The 24,207-nt window shown below is 43.3% G+C and overlaps 1 protein-coding gene across 1 annotated transcript in view; it reads left to right on the top strand.

Moving 5' to 3' along the window:
* The window catches only part of KMT2A (lysine methyltransferase 2A), a 67,569-nt gene that overhangs the window by 5,700 nt on the left and 37,662 nt on the right, over positions 1–24,207 (top strand). The window contains exons 2-9 of the mRNA XM_077777863.1: positions 11,882–11,951; positions 14,517–17,170; positions 18,962–19,139; positions 20,000–20,234; positions 21,938–22,002; positions 22,126–22,503; positions 22,834–22,907; positions 23,892–24,023. Of these exons, the coding sequence (XP_077633989.1) occupies positions 11,882–11,951; positions 14,517–17,170; positions 18,962–19,139; positions 20,000–20,234; positions 21,938–22,002; positions 22,126–22,503; positions 22,834–22,907; positions 23,892–24,023 (3,786 nt within the window). The remainder of the gene's footprint in view (positions 1–11,881; positions 11,952–14,516; positions 17,171–18,961; positions 19,140–19,999; positions 20,235–21,937; positions 22,003–22,125; positions 22,504–22,833; positions 22,908–23,891; positions 24,024–24,207) is intronic.

Below are 24,207 nucleotides of genomic sequence, written 5' to 3'. Positions count from 1 at the left end.
CAGTCCAGGTGCCTTGCTGGGGCCATCAAAGCCATGCAGGCCTGGCCTCTGGTCAGCTCTGTCTGTCTGGCACCATCTCTTCTCGTTCTCACTCATTCTTGTGCAGAGCCACGCTGGCCTGTCTACTGCACCTGCGTGCTTATTACTTTCTCTGCAGCTTTGTACTGCCTATAAAGCAAGAATACTGCCCCACCTAGATCTTTTATTTTCTTTTGTTAAAAAAATTTTTTTGTTTATTTTTGAGAGACAGAGCATGAGCGGGGGAGGGATTAAGAGGGGGACAGAGGATCCAGGTAGCCAACTCTGTGCTGAGAGCAGAGAGCCCGATGTGAGGCTCAAACTCATGAACCATGAGATCATGACCTGAGCCCAAGTAGGATGTGTAACTGACCGAGCACCCCATAGATGTTTATAGGTCTGTCTTTTTCTCATCCTTTAGGGCTGAACCAGGGTTCATCAAGTTTTTTCTGCAAAGGGCCAGATGGTCTCTGTTGTGTAACACACTTCTGCTGCTGTAGTGCAAAAGTAAAAAACGAATGAACATGGCTGTGTTCCAGTAAAACTTTATTTGTATACACTGAAATTTGAATTCCATATAATTGTCATGTGTACAAAATATTCTTTTTTTAATTTTTAAGTTATTTTTGTTTTTATTTCTTCTGATACAAGGAGGGAGAACGAGAGCAGGGGAGGGACAGGGAGAAAGAGAATCCCAAGCACTCTCCTCACTGACTGCCCAGAGCCCGACGCAGGGCTTGAACTCAAAAATTGTGCCATCATGACCTGAGCCAAAATCAAGAGTCAGAAGCTTAACCAACTGAGCCACCCAGGCGCCCCCAAAATATTCTTCTTTGATTGTTTTTCAACCATTTAAAAATGTTAAAAACCATTCTTAGCTCATGGACTGAACAAAAACAGGTGGCAGACCAAATTTAGCAAGTGACCCATAGTTTGCCAGCCCTTGGTAAAGCATCACTTTAGAGCAGCCTTTCCTGAGCCCAGGAAATAACCCCCACAGCTAACTCCCATCGATCATATTGCCTTAGTCTCTTTATTTGTTATATGTTTATTTTCTGTCTCCACCAGATCGTAGCCTCATGGGGCAGGAATTTTGTCAGTTTAGAGTCTCATACAGTGCCTGGCAGTTCTCAGTAAATACTTACTGAGTGAATGAATGCCAAGCATAGTTAAATCATGGCTGTAGACTGCTATCTGGTCTCCCTTTATTCAGTCTTTTTTCTATCCTGTGTGTGTGTGTGTGTGTGTGTGTGTGTGTGTGTGTGTGTGTGTGTGTGTGTGTACACGTACACCTCTTTCGGGGTAAACGTCAAACAGAGTCCTGGCTTTTCTGCCCTTGAGAACCAGTGGTGGCTCCCTGCTGTTTTATTGTATCAGCTTTGACCGGACCATCCCATATTTAACAAGTTTCTGATACTTCATTTGTCTTTCATCTTGGCCTTGCTGTGGCTACCCCTTTCCAACCAAATCAGTTTTTACTAATTCTTACATCGGAATTCCCCTCCCTCCCATTATTCTGCCCTCCCATTTATTCTTAATTAGCCATTGTCCATGATGTATGTCCTTCAGAGCTGTGTTTTTAAAAACTGCTGGAGGTGCTGAGCCTTTTTGAGAAGCTGGAGAAATCTGTCGTGTTTCTCATCTGACAGATGCCCACATAAACAAAGTTTTGCCTGTACTTTCAGAGAAGTTTCTCTGCTTACTCTTTCCCATAAACTTTTTTGCAACTAAATCCTTCCTTAACCCCTTTCCTAAAAGAAGAGAATTTCCCTCCCTTGTGCTTTGTATTCATTCCCTCTCAGTGCAGACGTCTCCTCCTCCCAATGCCTTTTCCATTTATTACCGCTTTGCTTTTGAAGATTTTCAATCTCTTTCCTGTTACTGTGTTCCCTCTCTGGCATATAAACATATTCCACTCAGGAAATAATCCTCCAGGGGCACCTGAGTGGCCCAGTGGGTAGAGCGTCCGACTTCGGCTCAGGTTATGATCTCACTGTTTGTAGGTTTGAGCCTGTGTCGGACTCTGTGCTGACAGCATGGAGCCTGCTTCAGATTCTGCCTTCCTCTCTCTCTGCCCCTCACCTACTCATGCCCTCTTTCTCCCAAAAATAAATATTAGAAAGAAAATTAAAAAAAAAAAAGTCCTCCCAAGCTGGTCTTTCCCTGTCTTGGGTCCTATCTCTTGACTAGTCTATACTCATTTCCATTTTGTCACTTTCTAATCAGACCTCTACCCACTGCAGTTTGGTTCTTCCTGCCTCTAACACTGCACTGAAGTCAGCTGTGCTAAGATTAGAGGTGCCCTCCCAATTTTGCTACCCCGCTGTACAAGTTTCAATCCTTCCCCAACTTCCACGTGACCATCCCTTGCTATGTTTTCCTTCCCTTGACTGTTCTGTACCTTTCCATGCATGACCTTCCTTTTGGCCATTCCGTCTCTGTCTCCTTCCTTGGCTTCCCTTTCACTTTTATGTTAAGTGTAGGTATTTCATAGGCATCTGCCATTGGCCCTCCTCTTTGGTGTTCTCTCTTTGGCTGATTCCACTTCTACATAAAGGTTCAGCACTTAAGAATATATTCTGTGAAAGTAAATTGTATTTATTCATGGAATCAGATGCGCTTTCTCCAGATCATTATCCTATCTTACAGCCTGGGTGGACATTTCAAATTCAGATGTCTGAAGTGATTTCCCTTCCCACCTCTATAAACCTTTCTTTCTTGCATTACCAATCTTGGTAAGTATCACTACAAACCAGTCAGCCTAAGCCAAACACTCACAAGTCTTTACTGATTGTTTTCCATTTCCTAAACGCTTCATGTCAAAACTTTGTCCGTTTTGCCTCCTAACTGTCTGCAGAATCTGTCCTTTTCCCTCATCCCCCAGTGCTAACTGCTGTCATTTTATAACTTTCTCCTGCCTCTGGTGTTAAAGGAATCCCTGTCTAGCCACTGCTGTCATAGTGATCATTTGAAAATACCAGCTTAATCATGCTTCTCTACTGGCTGAAAGCATCACTGAAACTCATGAAGGCATTTAACACTTTTCAAGATCTGCCTATGCCTCTTTGCTCCCCTTCAATATTGTACACCCCTTTCCCACACCAGCCAGCACCTCCCTCAGCCATTCTAAACCATTGGTAAATTTCACTCCATGCCACGGTCTTTTGTACTTTGTGCCTTTGTGTACTCTTTGCTCTGCCTGCAGTCTCTCTCCCCGACCCTGACTTCTCATCCTCCCAAAGTCTTCATCCTTTCTGTAACACCTGTCCTGACCTTTTCTCCTGGACTCGGTTCATCTTTCTGCTGCGCTTCCATACTCATTCCATTAGCACACTACACACTTGGATTCCATTAATTTAATCATCTGTTCTTAACAGGCTAGCAGGTCCTGGAAAGCAGAAGCTGTTTTCTATCTCTGTAGGAGCTGTCTTCAGGGTGCCTGGGTGGCTCGGTTAAGTATCCAGCTCTTGGTTTTGGCTCAGGTCATGATCTCACGGTTTTGTGGGTTCGAGCCCCGCATCCGGCACTGTGCTGGCAGTGCAGAGCCTGCTTGGGATTCTCTGTCTCCCTCTCTTTCTACCCATCAGCCACTCATACTATCTCTGTCTCTCTCAAAATAAATGAAATTTTAAAAAAATAATAAAAAGGAGGGGGGCGCCTAGGTGGCTCAGTTGATTAAGCCTCTGACTTTGGCTTGGGTCATGGTCATGTACTCAAGGTTCATGGATTCAAGCCCCACGTCAGACTCTGTACTGGTGGGGCAGAGCCTGCTTTCGATTCTCTCTCTCTACCTCTCTCTCTGATCCTTCTTCATTGGTCACTCTCTCTCTCAAAATAAATAAACTTTAAAAAATCCTTTAAAAAAATTAAGGAAGTATATGAGCTGTCTTCATCCCTTAACTCAGAAAGGGGCTCACATATTTGAATGAATGAATGAATGAATGAATGAATGAATTGGTTTCTTCTGTCCTGCTACCTTTAGGACATTTTCCCTATGCATTTTTTTTTTTATGTTTGTTTATTTTGAGAGAGTGAAAGCTAGGGAGGGGCAGAGAATCCCAAGGAGGCTCCACAGCTGTAAGCAGAGAGTCTGACACAGGGCATGAACTTAAGAACTGTGAGATCATAACCTGAGGCGAAACCAAGAGTTGGATGCCTAACCAACAGAGCCACCCAGGTGCCCCTCCCTATGCACCTTTTTTTTTTTTAAGTTTATTTTTGAAAAGAGCAAGCATGAGTGGGAGAGGGGCAGAAAGAGGGACAGAGAGAGAGAGAGAGAAAGAGGATCCGAATCGGACTCTACACTGACAGCAGAGAGCCCAATGTGGAGCTCAAACTTATGAACCATGAGATCACAGCCTGAGCCAAAGTCAGACACTTAACTAACTGACTAAGCCACTTAGGTGCCCCTCTCCCTATGCATTTTTATTTTTATTTTTATTTTTATTTTATTTTATGCTTTATTTATTTCTGAGAGAGAGACAGCATGAGCAGGGGAGGGTCAGAGAGAGAGGGAGACACAGAATCCCAAACAGCCTCTAGGCTCTGAGCTAGCTGTCAGGACAGAGCGCAACGCAGGGCTCAAACCCACAAACCTGAGCCGAAGTCAGACGCTTAACCTNACTGACAGCAGAGAGCCCAATGTGGAGCTCAAACTTATGAACCATGAGATCACAGCCTGAGCCAAAGTCAGACACTTAACTAACTGACTAAGCCACTTAGGTGCCCCTCTCCCTATGCATTTTTATTTTTATTTTATTTTATGCTTTATTTATTTCTGAGAGAGAGACAGCATGAGCAGGGGAGGGTCAGAGAGAGAGGGAGACACAGAATCCCAAACAGCCTCTAGGCTCTGAGCTAGCTGTCAGGACAGAGCGCAACGCAGGGCTCAAACCCACAAACCTGAGCCGAAGTCAGACGCTTAACCTACTGAACCACCCAGGCGCCCCTCTGTATGCATTTTTAAAAGGAAGAATCATATTGTTTAATTCTTTGGAGTTTGCCAGTATGCTCTGTTACAGTGCTATTATCCCAGTAGCCACTCAGTATTTTATAAACAATTCCATTCTTTTATTTTCATTTTACAAACATTTATTGAGTGCCAACTTTGTGCCAGATACAGAAAAAAAAAATACAAAAATGAATAAGTACATTGTCCTTATCCCCAAAGAGTGAACATACTAGAAAAGAAAACAAACAGGTAACGTTTTTAAAATCCCTTATGCAATTAAATACTAGTGATTATGTATACATGTCTTTAAAATGCCACATCAGGACCTTGGTGTTTTAGAGCGTGTAGCAGGAGGCACAGAGGGAAATATCCTGCCACAAGTGACAGCTCACTGGAATAAACTCCTAATGGAGCAGTGTTAAGTGTTACTCTTAAATTTTTTTAATGTTTATTTTGAGCAAGAGAAACAGAGTGTGAGCAGGAGAGGGGCAGAGAGAGAGAAAGAATCAGAAGTAGTCTCCAGGCTCTAAGCCATCAGCACAGAGTCCGACATGGGTCTCGAACCCATGAGTCAGATCATGACCTGAGCCAAAGTTGGATGCTCAACTGACTGAGCCCCCCAGGTGCCCCAAGTGTTAACTCCTTTTTAACTAGAAGTGAAATACACAGACTGCTACTTGGATGTGTCTTCACCTTCTTGAGTTGTTCTTAATTGCTTTAGTCCTCCTATTTTTTTTTAATTCTTTTAAATGTTTTTTTTGTTTTTTATATTTCTGAGAGAGAGCGTGAGCAGGGGTGTGTCAGAGAGAGGGAGACGCAGAATCTGAAACAGGCTCCAGGCTCTGAGCTGTCAGCACAGAGCCCGACACGGGGCTCGAACCCATGGATCATGAGATCCTGACCTGAGCCGAAGTCGGACACTTAACCGACTGAGCCACCCAGGCGCCCCTGCCTTAGTCTTGCTGTGGCGGCCTCATATGATGAAGCCAATATATGATGATACCAACAGTTAGAAGCTTCAAGTTTCAAAGAATCTGAAACAATTACAGTATTGGGGTGATTCTGATACTGTCTGTGGCTATTGATGTTAATCTTCAGTTGATTCATTGATAAACCTTCGTAGTTGAAGAAATTTGATTATTCAGACTCTTGAGAGTAAACATTTTGAAGACCCAGTGAGAAGATACTATTGCTAAGGGGCATATCTGAGAAACTGCCACTTAATTCAAATTATTATCAGAAGCGAAGGGGCGTCTCTTGCTAGAAAAGAAAGAAAAGAGTGAGCAAACTCATCATCCTAGTCTAGGAACCATCTAAGGCTAGGAGAAGTTGAGCTTGTTTATTTAACGGAGAAGTTTTCGAAGTAGCTTTGGAACCTTCACCTTAGCCTGGGGAGGTGAACTCCCGGGGAGTGTTTTGCCCTGACTGTGGTAAATGGGGAAGAATTTAAGGGAGGAGCCAAAAATCTATGTATTTTATTTAGTTGGGGGTAGGGAGGAAAAGGCATTGAGGTCGATCATTTGAAAGGTTATCAGATCACTGGTGTTACTAGGAACTGTGTCACATCTAATCACTGCAGATGGTTTAGGTTGATTACCTAAACTCTGATCGCTAGTGCTGGAGTGGTGCCTGGTTACAGTACCCAGGGGTGGAGGTACACATTGCTGTCCTTGGGAAGGGTTTTGAAGTTTGTTGAATATTTCTCTGAACCAAATACTAATATATAAGAGGAAGAATGAACTGTTCCAAGATGTAAGCCAATTTTTTTATTCCAGAACATGATTTCCATGGTATTTTATCCTTCCCTGGCATTGGTTTTTGAAAGTAAGTGTGAAATTGTGAACCTGCCTCTCTGCCTTTAGATACTTCTTGGGATCATGAATCGTGTCTTACCTTTGCGTCTAGAGCAGAGAGCGTATAAATGGCAAGCGTGTACCTGGTTTTTGAGTGAGTGAACAAGTAAAAGAAATAATGGTTTGTTTGAAAAGTTGCCTTGGTAGTACATAATTCCTTGAAACACTGAATTTCATGTATGTTTCTCCAGTGCCTTCATTATGTCTTATATGTAACCATTATTATCTGAATACTTACTTTGGGTTCACTTAGGTTCTCTTATGGAGAAAAAAAATACTCTTGCTGCGCTAACGCTTACAAATAGAACCAGACGCTAAAGATTTAAAATTCTTCCATTAAAAGGAAAATTGTCAAATGTTAAGACGTTTATGGGTTCAGTGGAACTTAGTAAAGGTACACCTGATAAAGGTGTGCCGAAAGTTCTCAAATAACTGGCTACCCTAGAGTCAGGGGTAATACTAAGTCTACACACTTAGTATCTTTGCCACTAAGTGTCATTTAGGAAGTGACATTAGGCAGCTTCAGTGCATTCTTGAGCACTAGAAGCCAAGTGTGATACCATAGTATTTTACAGTGCTCTACTTGGCAAGTATATTTTTCTGTGTTTGGAGAAAAGAAAGTGTTAAAATCTTGGCAGCCTGGTCTCCAAGGACATCACTGTTGGGAAGGCATCGGTTTGATGGCTCTTGCCTGTACTCCGTCTTGGAATGCTGTGCTCAACAGGGAAAGCCATATTGAAAGGAAAAGTGCGTGTGATGAATGGTCCTTTGGGCCCAGTTCCCAGGAATACTTGACCATGTGTAGCAAGGTGTCTCCTGTCACCTCTCTTCAGGATTGTCCAGGCTTATATGCCACAGCGCCAAACGTGAAGTTAATTGCAGCTCCTTTTGTTGTCTTCTTTTTTTTTTTTGTCATTTTGCCTTCGCCTTTTGGTTGTTTAGACAAGTCTGAATCCTTGGGAAGCCTGCACTGTTAACCTTGTTGGCTGCATCTTCCGGGAACCCCATGTGTTAAAGGGTGTGATGGGAGCAGGTTGGAGGGAGGCAGGAAGGACTCGCGTTGAGTGTCCTGCAGTAATTCTTTCCCAGCACTTTCTCCGCTTGGCTATTCTCTCTCTCTCTCTCTCTCTCTCTCTCTCTACCTGGCTTCTCTCGCTGTCCCTCTGTCTCTCTGTCTCTCTGTCTGTCTCTCTCTCTCTTAGGGCTCTTGGAATTGGAAATTCAGAGTCAGAAGGCTAGAGCTCTTTAACATAACAATGATGGCTTTTGTTTTTGGCTTAACTGTCGAGATTATTTAAACAAAGGGTAGTTATGTTTTTTTAAGCAGGTTTGGAGAAGTCAACCTTTATTTCAAGTGAAAAGAAAGTTCTTGGGTAGAAGTGTAGCCTTTTTTGACTACTCATTCTTTTCTTATTCCAACTAGAAGATCACAAGGAAAGAGCTAACGCTTTCTGTCATGCTGGAAAGTACTTGCGAAATTTACACATTGGCAGTTAGTTCAGTTACCGCTTGCTAGCCTGGTAGCACTCTGTTTTGGAGCGCATTGCAATTAGGATTGTATACATTTTGTGGAAGTTTGAAATCGAGAAAAGTGACCCACTAAGACTACTGATGGTGAACAGAGCAGTGTGGATCTCTTCTCATTTTTAAAGATTCCTAATCTTTCATTACCTCACCTGTTCGGTACCTCACCTCTTAGTTTATTATGTGCACAGTTGCTAGAACTCTCTCCCTGCCGCACTGGGAACATAAAATCCAGGCATTTAGCATTGTGGTCCCCTGGTGAAGTGGTGGGAAATCTTCAGGTGTCTGTGATGAGTCTACATTCGCATGTCTGTTCCATGAGGATGAAGCAGGAAAAGAAAGAACTAAATCAAACTTTAAAGATCTGAAAAGAGTTAACTTTCATAGTAGTTGAAAGAATAGCTGGAGATGATTTACTGGGTTCCTTTAAATATTTATAATTTCAAATTGTAACTATTCTGGAAGGAAGTCTTTGTAACTAAATAGATGATCTTGGTCAAGTCATCTGGCCCTTCCGAGCGTCAGTTTTTAAAACCACATCAATAAGAACTACAGTGTGGACGTCACCTTAGAATTTTCTCAGTAATTTTACATAAATTACATAATTGGCATAAATTATTTCATTTACTCCTTACAACATTTCAATAGAATAAAGAAATCAAAATACAAAAGTAGTAAGAGACTTGTCTAATATCATGTAGCCTGCAAGTGCTCGAACCAAGTCCTCGGTCAAGTCCTTCGTGCTCCTCAGTCCTCTCATGTGCTCACATGAGAGTGTAGGGCTGGCCCCTCTAAAATTCTAAGGCACTGTCAGGTATTTTTTATTTAAAAAAATTTTTTTACAGCATCTGAGTCCACTTACCCTGGGTTGTTTTATTTGCTTTTTTTTCCTGAAAGCACATTTTAGGATTACTATTTTATTTTTTAAAAAATATTTTTATAGTTTATTTTTTTATTTGAGACAGAGAGAGAGAGAGCATGAGCAGGGGAGGGGCAAAGAGAGAGGGAGACACAGAATCTGAAACCGGCTCCAGGCTCTGAGCTGCCAGCACAGAACCCGATGCAGGGCTCGAACCCATGAACCGCGAGATCATGACCTAAGCCGAAGTCGGACACTTAACCAGCTAAGTGCCACCCAGCCGCCCCTAGGATTACTATTTTAAATGTCCTTTTTTTTTCCCCTGGCCAAAAGTACATTTAAAAAATTAACAAGGGACACTTAGGTGGCTTAGTCAGTTGAGTGTCTGACAATTAAGTTTTAATTTTTTAAATTTTGGCTCAGGTCATGATCTCACAGTTTTGTGGGTTCAGGCCTCCTTGGAATTCTCCCTCTCTCTCTCTCTTCCCTAGCTCACTTTGTCTCTACCTCTCTCAAAATGAATAAATAAACTTTAAAAAATTTAACAGAATGGGGGCCCTCGCTGGGTTAGTCGCTGGCGGTAGAGCGTGCGACTCTTGATCTCGGGGTCATGAGTTTGAGCCCCACATTGGGTGTAGAGATGGCTTAAAAATAAAATCTTAAAAAAAAAAAAAGATGAAGATGGGGCGCCTGGGTGGCTCAGTCCGTTAAGCATCCGACTTGGGCTCAGGTCATGATCTCATGGTTCGTGGGTTCAAGCCCCGCATCGGGCTCTGTGCTGACAGCTCAGAGCCTGGAGCCTGCTTCAGATTCTGTCTTCCTCTCTCTCTGACCCTCCCCTGCTTATGCTGTTTCTCTCTCTCAGAAATAAATAAAAAACATGGGGCGCCTGGGTGGCTTAGTCGGTTAAGCGTCCGACTTTCGCTTAGGTCATGATCTCGCGGTTCGTGGGTTCGGGCCCCGCATCGGGCTCTGTGCTGACTGCCAGCTCAGAGCCTGGAGCCTGTTTCGGTCTGTGACTCCCTCTCTCTCTGACCCTCCCCTGCTCATGCTGTCTCTCTCTCTCTCTCCTAGAAATAAATAAAACATAAAAAAAAAAAAAATTAAAAAAAAAGAAAGAAAGAAAACATTAAAAAAGAAAGATGAAGAGGTAGATTTAGTCTCATTCACAAATGATTTTCACAATAAAAAATTTAATTTAACGATGAGAGAAGAGACTGTAAAAAGCAACCTACTTTGTATTTTTTAAATTTGACTTTTACACATTTTTCAAGTTACAGTGCCTTTTAGACAAATCTCTTTGAAAAGGACAGTTTCAGGTTTTTCTTAAATAATAGTTAAATGCTTTAATAATGTTAGCAACATCAGAACAAGAAGCTTAAATTGTAAGAACTGTCTGTCAGTTGCACAGTATGCAGTCTTAGACCTCAGCGTTGTGCTACTCAGAGCATTCAGATTTAAGAGCTGAACCTGCTAATTTGTCTAAAAGGTTGCATGTATCTTTTCATAGCTTCCTGGTTAATAAGTGGTTAAACAGATTAGCACCTGACTTTAGCCTTAAACTAACTGGGGAAACAACTTTCCAGGAAATCCACAGATGTTGTCCATATGCATGTGGTCTTTGCTCTTGAGAGGAAAATCTGGGGGCTTGAATTGTTGGAACACAGTTTGAGGCTTGGCTTATCAGTATACATTGGAGGTTCAAGAAAATCTGTCTTTCAGTCTTTATTCTTGTTTTATGTGGATTTTATTCTTGTTTTTGTTTCTGGAGTCTAAAATTCTTTCTCTCTCGTTTCTGGAAAGAACTCAATTTCTGAGTCAGTGAATTTCTGTTCATCAGTTTGTTTAAATACCTTTCTTGAGAATTTGTCCAAAAGAAGTTAAATCCTTAAGGATTTTTTTTTTCTTTTTTTTTTTTTGCAAGGGCAGGTTGACGTTAGAGGTAAGGGATGTTTTTGCCTATTGCCTTTTCCGGGAGTAACTGAGAATAAGATGCTCCCCTAAGTTATTCTTGAATACATTTCATCCTGTATGTGGTCAGTTCATGATCCCTTTCACAAACGCTGCTGCCCACCATTAAGTCTCTCATCACAGGGCATTTTAAAACGATGCCATAAAATGCATGTTGAGAATCTTTGGATCTCAAATGTATAGCAATCACATCTAAATGTCAATTCCTGAGTTAAGGAACTGACAGTTATGGCAATTTCAGTCTCTTCTATTAATATTTAGTAGTCAAGAGATTATGGTATTGTTTATGTTATTCCTTATGTGTGTGTAGACTTAACTACTTGTTGAAAAGATTTGTGTTTTATTGGGGCTGTATATTTCTGCCACTGTACTGATTTGCTTACTTGAATTAAAGCCGTTCTTTAATTGTTTTGGGCTGTATCTATAGTTTGAAATTTTGGACCGTCCCCTGTGTACTATGCACCAGAGATGACATTTCAGTGCATTGTTCAAATACTACACAGCTACTATTTGTCTAATGAAGCTGTATGACTGGGCCCATTTATTTCAATATTAGTTACTTTATATTATCCATATAAATGATAATGATTAATATGTAGAGTCTGATTTTCCAAATTCATTTGTGTCTCCTCTGGGCATTTCTTTGGGATGTGTTCACTCTCATGTTTTCGTTCCTGATTTTAAAATAATTTTCCTTTGTTGTAGGATGAGCAGTTCTTAGGTTTTGGCTCAGATGAAGAAGTCCGAGTACGAAGTCCTACAAGGTCTCCTTCAGGTACGGCCAGTTAAGTGCTTGACGCCTTTTGTTTGTTTAAAAAGACCAAGATGCTTGCCTTCTTTGCATTTAAAGGATGATCTTAAATACTGAGGGTTTCTTTGTGCACCCTTCCCTTTCCCTNTGGGGAGTGGGGGAGTGGAGTGTGGTGGTTAGTTTCCATGGAATGACTGAAGAACCCTGAAGAACCCGGGGGTTGAATTAAAGGTAACTCTGAGTGAACATCTTCAGATTCATATGTTTTGAATGATACGGTAGTATATGTAACTTTGGGAATAATCTGGCTGCTTTTTACAGATGAAATTCGGTTTAACTGTTGTCAAAATATTGACACTGTATGAAACCATTTCCTCAGATCCTTGAAAGGCTGTATTAAAATAAAATAAAAATGATAATGGGGTATCATTTTTGTTATATTTTTCCATAAATCAGTTTCCATTTATAAGCAATATTTGTCATTGTTCTCACCAAGAAAATATCTAGAATGTCTTGAAATTCTAGACTTACGGCAGTTTCCTGAGAGACAGTCCTCAGTAGAGATAACATGTAATGACTTGCAGAATTCCATTCTGTATAGGAGAAGGCTGTGGGTCTTTTGATGAAAAAACCCTTCCCCATCTGTGTTGCCATTCTGGCTTCTTGTATGGTTTTCTTTGCTCTGATTTGGATAGACAGTCTAGGTAAATGTGATGTTAGGTGGTTTTACTCTTTGATACTTAGTTGGTCGTGTATGTTAGTTAGCATTTGGGTTTCATCTACGTATGTGCGTAGTAATTCATTTCAAGCATGTAAGTTGACAGTTTCTTTTTTCCCAAATGGAGGTAGTATTGCCCTCCCGGTTGGGAGGAGTTAACCAGTAGTATCACAGATCTGTGCCACTTACACCATAGCCATGTTCTCCGTAAGATGCAATGAAATCTGAAAATGTCATATAGGAACGCGATTTTAGAGATCATCTAGTGTACCCCTTCCTCTATAGACGACCAAATGAGGCCCAGAAAATACATGATGCAGTGGCTCATAACTGACCTCGGAGTTCTTCGTTTATGTTGTGTTTTACAGAAATTCGCAGCAGGGAATTTTCCCTGTTCTGGTCTTTCTACTTGTTCCTTTAAAAAATTCTTTTCAAAAGTGGTTAGAAGAGGTTTTCAGAATTAATAAAGCCTTATGAGTGGCCAGGTTCAAGTCTACTGAGATGATAAGGAATCTTGTGATAAACTTCTGGGTAGAAGTTTGTTTTGTGAACTCACAACCCTTTCTTAATGGTTTTTTTCCCCCTTGGCTATCAGTCTACCCTGAATGTGGTCTTGTTTTTGTTTTTGTTTTTAAACGATCTGAACATACTTCATTACTTAAGAAATGAAGCATGGTTTTGTTACTGTTGTCTCCTAGTCAGTATGTATTGAGAACGGATTTGTGAATCCTTAATACATGAAAGGAATCTTCAAGTTAATTGGTAAGAAAAGCCATTTATATTTAGGAAGCCCAACAGTAAGACCTTTGTTGATTTCTGTTCTGTTAGAAAGTTGGTTCTGTAGTCTCAGATGCTCACCATTCTGGCCTAAATCTCTTTAGCTGCCTCTTAGGGAAGATTTTAGTTTCAGAAGAATGTTGACTCATATAAAACATTGGAAAGTCACGAGGGAAGAGAAGATGTGATAGACCAGAAAACTCTTAATACATTTAGAAAATAGAGGTATAAACAAAGAATGTTCAAAAACAGCCTTGTTTTCTCACGTCTCTTGATAAGTGGCAAATTGGCGCCAATTGATAAAGTGGCAAATTCCTCTTATTTAGAATAGAAGAAGTCTCATTTAAGAAACTGCTGATTTATTTTTGACATCAGGGTTAATTTTTTTTTTTTTTTTTTTTGTCGCTTAGGACTGACTAGTTGAAGAACCTGTAAGTAGGGGACTAGATTAAGGGCCACACCTTCATGTCCCTTCCCTCATTAGCTCACATGCCGCCGAGTTCAGTGATCTTATTCTGATGTTTCACGAATGAATATCTTCCTATCTAGTAAAGCTTTCTTGGTTTACTTTGACAAGACAGATTGCAAATGTGGGAAGCCAACCTGCCCAGCTGCTTTTCCTAACAGAAGTTGTTATGTTATTGATTGAAGAGCCCCTTTTTCAAATTTACTAAGGCCAAAATGTCACTGAAAAGAAGGGATGATGTACTATGAATGTGTTCTCAGGTATTATTCTTGGTGATGAGGATATGGAAGAGGTGGCAAAGGTTTTTTTTTTAATCTATTTTTTTGAATTAAAAAAAACCTGTTTGCTGACAGGTTGTAGGAAAATCACTTTTGCCTATTGATCAAAATCTCTTATCATTGTCTTAGTTTTTCTGTCAAATGTTCTAGGTGGAATGTTATTTACTTGGTTTCTTTGAGGCAAGTTTTTGGTGGAAGGAAACTAAGGCCAGTTAAAGATGTTTTATTGATTCACCGGGCCGAGGCAGAGGTCCGTACAAAATGGCTTGTGCTAAAGTGTATTCAGCTTAGTCGCGACCTGAACTACAAAGCTAAATATATGCTCTCCATTGTTTAATTTTCATACACAGTTAAAACTAGCCCTCGAAAGCCTCGCGGGAGACCCAGAAGTGGCTCTGACCGGAATTCGGCTCTCCTCTCAGATCCGTCTCTGTTTTCCCCTCTAAATAAATCGGAGACCAAATCTGGAGATAAGATCAAGAAGAAAGATTCGAAAAGCATAGAAAAGAAGAGAGGAAGACCCCCCACCTTCCCTGGAGTAAAAATCAAAATAACACACGGAAAGGACATTTCAGAGCTACCAAAGGGAAGCAAAGAAGATAGCTTGAAAAAGATTAAACGGACACCTTCTGCTACATTTCAGCAAGCCACAAAGATTAAAAAATTAAGAGCAGGTAAACTCTCTCCTCTCAAGTCTAAGTTTAAGACAGGGAAGCTTCAAATAGGAAGGAAGGGGGTACAGATTGTCCGCCGGCGAGGAAGGCCTCCATCCACAGAAAGGATAAAGACCCCTTCCGGCCTCCTCATTAACTCCGAACTGGAAAAGCCCCAGAAGGTCCGGAAGGACAAGGAAGGAACACCTCCACTCACAAAAGAAGATAAGACAGTAGTCAGACAAAGCCCTCGAAGGATTAAGCCGGTTAGGATTATTCCTTCTTCTAAAAGGACAGATGCGACAATTGCTAAGCAGCTCTTGCAGAGGGCGAAAAAGGGGGCTCAGAAGAAAATCGAGAAAGAAGCGGCCCAGCTGCAAGGCAGAAAGGTGAAGACCCAGGTCAAGAACATTCGGCAGTTCATTATGCCCGTCGTCAGTGCCATCTCCTCGCGCATCATTAAAACCCCTCGGCGGTTCATAGAGGATGAGGATTATGACCCTCCAATTAAAATTGCCCGACTCGAGTCTACCCCGAACAGCAGGTTCAGCGCCACGTCCTGTGGGTCTTCTGAGAAATCCAGCGCGGCTTCTCAGCACTCCTCTCAGATGTCTTCGGACTCCTCCCGATCCAGTAGCCCCAGCGTCGATACCTCCACAGATTCTCAGGCCTCGGAGGAGATCCAGGCGCTTCCTGAAGAGCGGAGCGACACCCCCGAAGTTCACACTCCACTGCCCATTTCCCAGTCCCCAGAAAACGACAGCAACGACAGGAGAAGCAGAAGGTACTCTGTGTCCGAGAGGAGCTTCGGATCGAGAACAACAAAGAAACTCTCCACCCTGCAAAGCGCCCCCCAGCAGCAGCCCTCCTCCTCTCCGCCCCCGCCCCTGCTCACCCCGCCGCCGCCGCTGCAGCCGGCCTCCAGCATCTCTGACCACACACCTTGGCTCATGCCTCCCACCATCCCCTTAGCATCACCGTTTTTGCCTGCTTCTGCCGCTCCCATGCAAGGGAAGCGAAAGTCGATTTTGCGAGAACCGACGTTTAGGTGGACTTCTTTAAAGCATTCTAGGTCAGAGCCACAGTACTTTTCCTCAGCAAAGTATGCCAAAGAAGGTCTTATTCGCAAACCCATATTTGATAATTTCCGACCCCCTCCACTGACTCCTGAGGACGTTGGCTTCGCGTCGGGCTTCTCTCCATCTGGTACTGCTGCTTCAGCCCGATTGTTTTCACCGCTCCACTCCGGAACGAGGTTCGATATGCACAAAAGGAGCCCTCTTCTGAGAGCTCCCAGATTTACTCCAAGCGAGGCTCACTCTAGAATATTTGAGTCTGTAACCTTGCCCAGTAATCGGACTTCTGCTGGAACGTCTTCTTCAGGGGTGTCCAACAGAAAAAGGAAAAGGAAAGTCTTTAGTCCCATTCGATCTGAACCAAGATCTCCGTCTCACTCCATGAAGACAAGAAGCGGAAGGCTTAGCACTGCTGAGCTGTCCCCTCTCACCCCGCCGTCTTCTGTCTCTTCCTCGTTAAGCATATCTGTTAGCCCTCTTGCCACTAGTGCCTTAAACCCAACTTTTACTTTTCCTTCTCATTCCCTGACTCCGTCTGGGGAGTCTGCGGAGAAAAGCCAGAGGCCAAGGAAGCAGGCTAGTGCTCCGGCAGAGCCGTTTGCATCCAGCAGCCCCTCTCCTCTCTTCCCTTGGTTCACCCCAGGCTCTCAGACCGAGAGAGGGAGAAATAAAGACAAGGCCCCTGAGGAGCTGTCCAAAGATCGAGATGCTGACAAGAGCGTGGAGAAGGACAAGAGTAGAGAGCGAGACCGGGAGAGAGAAAAAGAGAATAAGCGGGAGTCCAGGAAAGAGAAAAGGAAAAAGGGATCAGAGGTTCAGAGTAGTTCTGCATTGTATCCTGTGAGTAGGGTTTCCAAAGAGAAGGCTGTTGGTGAGGACGTTGCCACTTCATCTTCCGCCAAAAAAGCAACCGGGCGGAAGAAGTCTTCGTCACTCGATTCTGGGACTGATATGGCCTCTGTGACTCTGGGGGACACAACAGCTGTCAAAACCAAAATACTTCTAAAGAAGGGGAGAGGAAATCTGGAAAAAAACAACCTGGACCTCGGCCCAACTGCCCCATCCCTGGAGAAGGAGAAAACCCTCTGCCTTTCCACTCCTTCATCTAGCACTGTTAAACATTCCACTTCCTCCATAGGCTCCATGTTGGCTCAGGCAGACAAGCTTCCAATGACGGACAAGAGGGTTGCCAGCCTCCTAAAAAAGGCCAAAGCCCAGCTCTGCAAGATTGAGAAGAGTAAGAGTCTTAAACAAACTGACCAGCCCAAAGCACAGGTACTCTTTTCCGTCTTGCCTGTTACAATCAACAGCCCCTTCGATGAGCGAGTTTTAGGCGAAGGGTCTCAGTGACTTCTAGTTCGGGGGTCAGGAGAAGGGCAGAGGAAGGTGGTGGCATTCGCACTGGTCCTTCAAGGGCTGGTAGGGTATTGATAGACAGGAAGTGAGAGGGGAGGACATTCTAGAGGGCACAGTGTAGGTAGAGATGAAAAAGCGCGAAGAGGAACGGCGGCAGATCGCTCGACGAGTGCATGCAGGAAGGTGGTGAATTAAGGCTGAAAGGTAGTTTGGGGCCACATCACAGAGAACGCTGAGTTGTTTGTGCTTAATGGGTTTGGTGTAATGGAATCTGTGACTTAAGTTTGAAGGCGCATTTTTGTAGTCCCATTGTTTTATTTTTGTTTACTATAGAAAACAGGGTTGAGGGGCTTCTCCTCTGAGTAGTGAGTGATTAGAGCAACAGATGATAGGCGTTTGCGGAATACAAATGAGAAGCAGCGCGTAGCCTTAAAACTGTAGGATTCAGTTCGTTAAGATGATGATCAACACATTTTACAAAGAACAACATTATTACTGTTTTTCTTTTCCCCACAAAGCGAGCTTAGGCACCTGTCTTTTCTGTGAAAACCCAACGATCTTCAGGTTCTTTTTTAAAATTGTCATGTAGTAGATACATAAGATGCCAACCCACCGTTAGATTTAGATGGCCACACACTTAAGTTTTTCATGTTATTCAGGCGAGGGCCATATTTACATTTAGAAATTTTGCCAGTTGAGGGTCCTGGTGGGAACATTATGGGGTTTCTTTTGGATGCCATGTTGGGTGTTTTTTGGTTAGCCTCCTAGCCATAGGAGCAGCGGCTCTTTAAAATGCGAGACTTTTTTTTAAAAAATGGTTTTATTTATTTCTGAGAGAGAGAGAGAGACTGCATGAGCAGGGGAGGGTCATAGAGAGAGGGAGACACAGAATCCGAAGCAGGCTCCAGGCTCTGAGCTAGCTGTCAGCACAGAGCCCGATGCAAGGCTCCAACCCACAAACTGTTGAGATCATGACTTGAGCCAAAGCCAGACGCTTAACTGACTGAGCCACCCAGATGCCCCTAAAGTATGAGACGTTTCTGTTTAGAGCTGTGTGGCCTTTTCTGCTTACATTTATAAGTTGTTCCCCCTACCTCTCTGTTAATCAGGGAAATAAAAGAAATAGTCTGTGATTCGATAAGCCATTAACTGCAGACATAACTTTTTGATAATATAGACTGGCAGCTTGAATTTTGATGGGAACTTTAAAGCAGTAGTGTAATTGGGAATAAAAATTTGGTTGATTTGTGTTTTGTTTTTTAAGTCTATTCATTTTTGAGAGAGCGAGTAAAAGCGTGAGTAGGGGAGGGGCAGAGACAGAGGAGAGAAAGAGATTCCCAAGCAGACTGTGCTGTCAGCTCAGAGCCTGATGCAGGGCTCTATCTTACAAGCTATGAGATTGTGACCTGAGCTGAAATCGAGAGTCGGATGCTTAACCAAATGAGGCACCCAGGCGCCCCTAGTTTCTGTTGTTTGTTTGCTTGCTTGCTTGTTTTATTAAAAGCCCTGCTCTCTCTCTTCGCTGCCAGTTTTAGGATACAGAAGTAGTTGATTTCCGCAGATTGTCATGGCTTATCAGCCGGGAATAACTAGGGTTGTATGTGTTGATTTTAGATTGTAATAAGCGAACCAAGTCTACCCTGGCTTCGCTTAATTACGTTTTCAACATGTGTGGTTGCTCTTGTCTGTTCTGACTTGCCTCTTACTCAGGGTCAAGAAAGTGACTCATCAGAGACCTCTGTGCGAGGACCCCGCATTAAACATGTCTGCAGAAGAGCTGCTGTTGCCCTTGGCCGAAAACGAGCTGTGTTTCCTGATGACATGCCCACCCTGAGTGCCTTACCATGGGAAGAACGAGAAAAGATTTTGTCTTCCATGGGGAATGATGGTAGGTCGGGGATGTCAACCTTGAAGTCAAAGCGGACATTTGATTTGTGTGCTGGTCATCCTGGGGATGCCTAGCAGGCTCTTCATAGCGTTGTGTGTTAGTCTGGATCCTCCAAAACACGAAGGGCAAGGGTGCATTAAATGGGTAAGGATTATACTCGAGAAAATGGCCAAGAGAAAAAATGGGGAGTTGGCTGGGGGAGCTATCAGACGGGCTTTGCGAGTCTGATCCCGGTGAAGGAGAAAGGGGAGGAGGGTTGGACAGAATCTTCCCAGACCGTTTTCCCAGAGAGTTTGGCAAGGCTGTGGAGGAGTCCTTGGGCAGAAGTGGACTGTCAGAGTGGTTTTGTGTCTCCCAGGATCAGGCCCACCTTACTGTCCCTGCCATGCTCGGTCACTACCTAGCAGCGACCCCCATGGTAAATGAATGTGGCCTCTGTGGAACACTGGATCTCAGAGCATAGCAGTTGGGGCCCTTGGTCACTTAGTTACAGTCCCCATGGTTGGAGGTCTGAGGTGCATTCTCATGGTTGCATTTAGCTGCTGGGTGACCGCTCAGATAAAATGTAGAGGTTTACAGAATCTTAAGAAGCACTCAATTCATATTTCCGGTTACACAGTGTTTTGTTCTGTGTTCAGATTTCCGCTTTCATCAAGCTGCAAGGTATAGGCGTTTTAAAACATTTAAAAAATGATCTACGATCGGATATTTGTATTATGACGCATTTCATTTTTGGAGTCCCAATTAAAATGAGGCTCGAGTGTATATAATGACGTATATGGATTTTGAGGACCTCCCGCCTCTGCCCCCAAGAAGGAACTAGATACTCCCTGAGAACTAATGACCCCTTTCTTCAACAGACAAGTCATCAATTGCTGGCTCAGAAGATGCTGAACCTCTTGCTCCACCCATCAAACCAATTAAACCCGTTACCAGAAACAAGGCGCCTCAGGAACCTCCAGTAAAGAAAGGACGACGGTCCAGGCGGTGTGGGCAGTGTCCCGGCTGCCAGGTGCCTGAGGACTGTGGTGTTTGTACTAATTGCTTAGACAAGCCCAAGTTTGGTGGCCGAAATATAAAGAAGCAGTGCTGCAAGTGAGTGGGGGTCTTACTCTGAGGTGTTGGCCTCTCAGCCAAGAAGGCTGTGTGTTTATGCCTGGTTTGTGGCAGGGATGCAGCAGAAAACTGCCTGTGGTGGTATTGAGTGCCCTTGACGTGAAGGTTATTTGCACAGTTGGATTTTGTGACGTGGCTGGGTTTGGGCAGCCCTTCAGTAAGAAGCAGTCCAGGGCAGTGCCGTCCAGGAGAATGTCCTGCCGTGGTAGGAATAGTTCTCTGCTCAGTTCAGTATGGGGGCCGTTAGCCAAACGTGGCTGTAGAACACTTGAAATGTGGGTTAGTGTAACTGAGGGACTACATATTTAATTGCATTTCATGTCCATTAAATTTAAATAGCCACATGTGCCAAGTGGCTACCGTATCATATCAGTGTAGCTCTGGAGGGCTTCTGCTTAAAAACTGACAAATTTATGGGGCGCCTAGATGGCTCTGTCGGTTAAGCATCCGACTCTTAATCTCAGCTCAGGTCTTGATCTCAGGGTCATGAGTTGAAGCCATGGAGCTTACTTAAAAAAAAAGAAAGAAAGAAAAACAATCCCGACAACTGTGTATGTTCATATTTTATATATTGTATAAATTGTATATAGGTCACATATATATGTAATATTTTCGTATACTTGATCTATCATTTATATTTAAATATATATTATAATATCTGTATAATTTTTCAGATCAACTGAAATTATCTTTATGGCATTCAGGAAATTGTGGTGATATCTTAGCAAAAGACTCTTGGCTTTCTGACTCCTGGAATTTTCATGCACATGGAATTTTTGATCTGAAAGTTTTGACTTCTTGATCTTTCCCCCCTTTTTTAGTCAGCTTGTGGATGCACTGTCTGCTCTCTGGGATAATTGGTTTGAAGTGAATTGAGAAAGTTGCACAGACAGAAATTTTGGTGACTGAGCATAAGGAGTATAGTGCCCAGCACAAGGAGTAGATGTTAGCAATAGGGATTTGCTGAATGAATGGCAGCATGAAAGTGATTTATAGAAAACATGGTTGGGAGAAAGTACTTCAGGGGACTCAGTGTTGAGGAGACTGGAAGTAGTTCTGCTTTGGTTTAGTCTGGTCTTAAGCAGGAATCTTATCTCAGTCCAGTTAGTAGAAAGAAGGGAGACATTTCACTGATCAGCAGAAAGGTACATGATTGCAAGATAAACCTGCACTATAATTTAGGGGTTGACATGGATTTACTTCAGTTTTAGACCTCAAATTAAGTTTCAGTTTCATTCAGTTGAAGGGTGAAATATATACAAAGCCCTGAGATAGACCTATAGCATTGTAGTGACAGCCAGAGGACTTGGTTAATTTCGGTCCATTTTTATTTCGATTACTGTATGACTATTAACCTCCTAAGGGAGCAGAACCGATTTGACCGCAAGAAATATCAGCTGATCATTTTGTACGTGGTGCTGGTCAGTCCTAGGTTATAAGAAATTTGAGTCCATTTCAAAAATAATTTGACATTTGCTCCTTTTAGAGCCTAAAGATAGATAAAATTGCTGGTCAAAGGATTCAGAGGCTCAGATTGAATCTGAGTAATCAACAGTACTTTTTTTCAACCCTCAAAATGAACCTGAATAAAGGTTCGCTGATTCTTGCCGGCAAATTAACACTTGTTTCCATTGCTTTTCTTCTAAATGTCGTTTACTTTATGATATCCCTTGTCATCCTAGGATGAGAAAATGTCAGAATCTACAATGGATGCCTTCCAAAGCCTACCTTCAGAAGCAAGCAAAAGGTAGTGTCGTAGAAAGATCTTTACAGATGCTTCTTGCTTTAACGAATAAGATTGTGTCACGTTCCTCTACTTCTGTCTTAAATAAAGTTTTTCTCACTTTACACTCTTGTTTCTCCCCCCTAGCTGTGAAAAAGAAAGAGAAAAAGTCTAAGACCAGTGAGAAGAAAGAGAGCAAAGAGAGCAGTGTTGTGAAAAGTGTGGTGGACTCCAGTCCGAAGCCTACCCCAGCAGCAAGAGAGGAGCCTGCCCCCAAGAAAAGCAATAGCGAACCTGCCCCTCGAAAGCCCGTCGAGGAAAAGAGCGAAGAAGGGACCGCCTCTGCCCCAGGACCCGAATCCAAACAAGTCGCCACCCCGGCTTCCAGGAAGTCTGGCAAGCAGGTTTCCCAGCCACCTCCAGCCACCCCCCCACAGCCACCAAGCACAGCACCGCCAAGAAAAGAAGTTCCCAAGTCCACTCCTAGTGAGCCCAAGAAAAAGCAGCCTCCGCCACCAGAACCAGGTGAGTGAGGAGGGCGAGAAGGAGCAGCAGAACCAGAAGTACCGGCAGAGAACTCTGAGGTCTCTTAAACAGCATGTGGAAACCTAACGTGTATATTTTTAAGCCTTTAATTCAAAAAAGTTAGCTCGCTTTTAACCTATTTACAGAACAACAGAGAAAGAGAAGCACAAAAACCCAGTTAAGTTGGAGGCATTGTCTTAATTTCCTAGGTAGAGCCCAGGGTTTAAATAGCTTTGTGGGTGTGCTAACGGCCCTCTGCTCTCGGGCCAGCAGGTCCTCAAGTGGTCATTGCCAGTTAGCACTGACTGTAACTTATTTTGAATTCTTCAGGTCCAGAGCAAAGCAAGCAGAAAAAAGTGGCTCCTCGACCAAGTATTCCTGTAAAACAGAAACCAAAAGAAAAGGTGAGGAGAGATTTGTTTCTCTGCCATTGCTCGGGGATGCATCCATCCTGTAAGGCAATAGTCTTAGCCTCGGCATTTACGTGATTGCGTGAATGAGGCCGCGTATCTGCGTCTGTGTAGATGGCGGTGAACTTTCTTAAAATTAACAAACTTCAGGTTTAGGCTTTCACTCATTTTGTGTTTTGTCTCTTTCCCCTTGTTCCTTTCCCCTTCTTTGTGGTCCTCTATGCTTAGGCTTATGCCGCAGGCCACTTAGGGTGATTGTTTTGGCCTTCAGCATCCTTTAGTGACATTTGTCTGTAACTATCACCCTTCCCTGTGTCCACACTATTTTTATTATATGGAGAGAGACAGGTCTTCAAGAATCTTCTGGCTCTTTCTGCTGTCTTTCTGTGCCACCGTAATGGTCTGTGCGAACATCCTGGCTGATACTCTTCAAGAGTATCCACAGTGCTAACGAGGGGCAGACGCCAGGGTCTTAGGAAGCCTTACTCCAAAGTCATTGTCTGGCCTCTGACCGTGGTGATGAAGCATGGTCACACTGACGAATTGAAATCATTGCTGATCACAGAGCTGAGAACACTACTGTGAGCATCCCAGGCAGGTTAAACAGGAGTGGAGCGATCGGCTCCACATTTGATGTGCAACTCAAAGATCTAGAAAAATGGCAGAAGTAACCTGCTCCCATGCTGTCACTTCGGTTTCACTGTGCCAACAACCTCGGCCGGCGTCATAGGCCACAAAAGAAGCAAGACAGGAACCTGCAGGAGGGAGAGTCCTGGAATTCTTCTACGGTTGTCATGCACACGTAAAATGCCTCGGTGGAGAAAAGGACCTGAAGTCTGACTCTCTGTGTCTGTAGGGTAGTTCTGTGGAAACGTGTTTTCTATATCTATTAGTGAGACTTGTCGTTTGCATTAGTATCTGTTACCAAAGCAAAGGCAAGTAGGGTGTGGTTTTGTTCTTCATCTTCTATCTCTGTAGGAAAAGCCACCTCCAGTCAGTAAGCAGGAGAACACAGGCACTTTGAACATCCTCAGCACTCTCTCCAATGGCAATAGTTCGAAGCAAAAAGTCCCAGCAGATGGAGTCCACAGGATCAGAGTGGACTTTAAGGTAAAGGTGTTTCGTGACCCTGTAGTGTATCAAGCATCGTGGACTTTAAACCAGAAAAATGATGTTAACCAGGGGCATCTGGGTGGCTCAGTCGACTCCGGCTCAGGTCGTGATCTGAGTTCGCAGGTTTGGGCCCCGCATCCGGCTCTGCGCTGATAGCCTGGAGCCTGCTTTGGATTCTGTG

The sequence above is a fragment of the Crocuta crocuta genome, unplaced genomic scaffold, assembly GCF_008692635.1.
Source record: "Crocuta crocuta isolate KB4526 unplaced genomic scaffold, BGI_CrCroc_1.0 scaffold271, whole genome shotgun sequence".
NCBI classification, from domain to species: Eukaryota; Metazoa; Chordata; class Mammalia; order Carnivora; family Hyaenidae; genus Crocuta; species Crocuta crocuta.
Note: the sequence above shows the minus strand (reverse complement) of the source record. Positions and strands in the feature narration are given on the sequence as shown.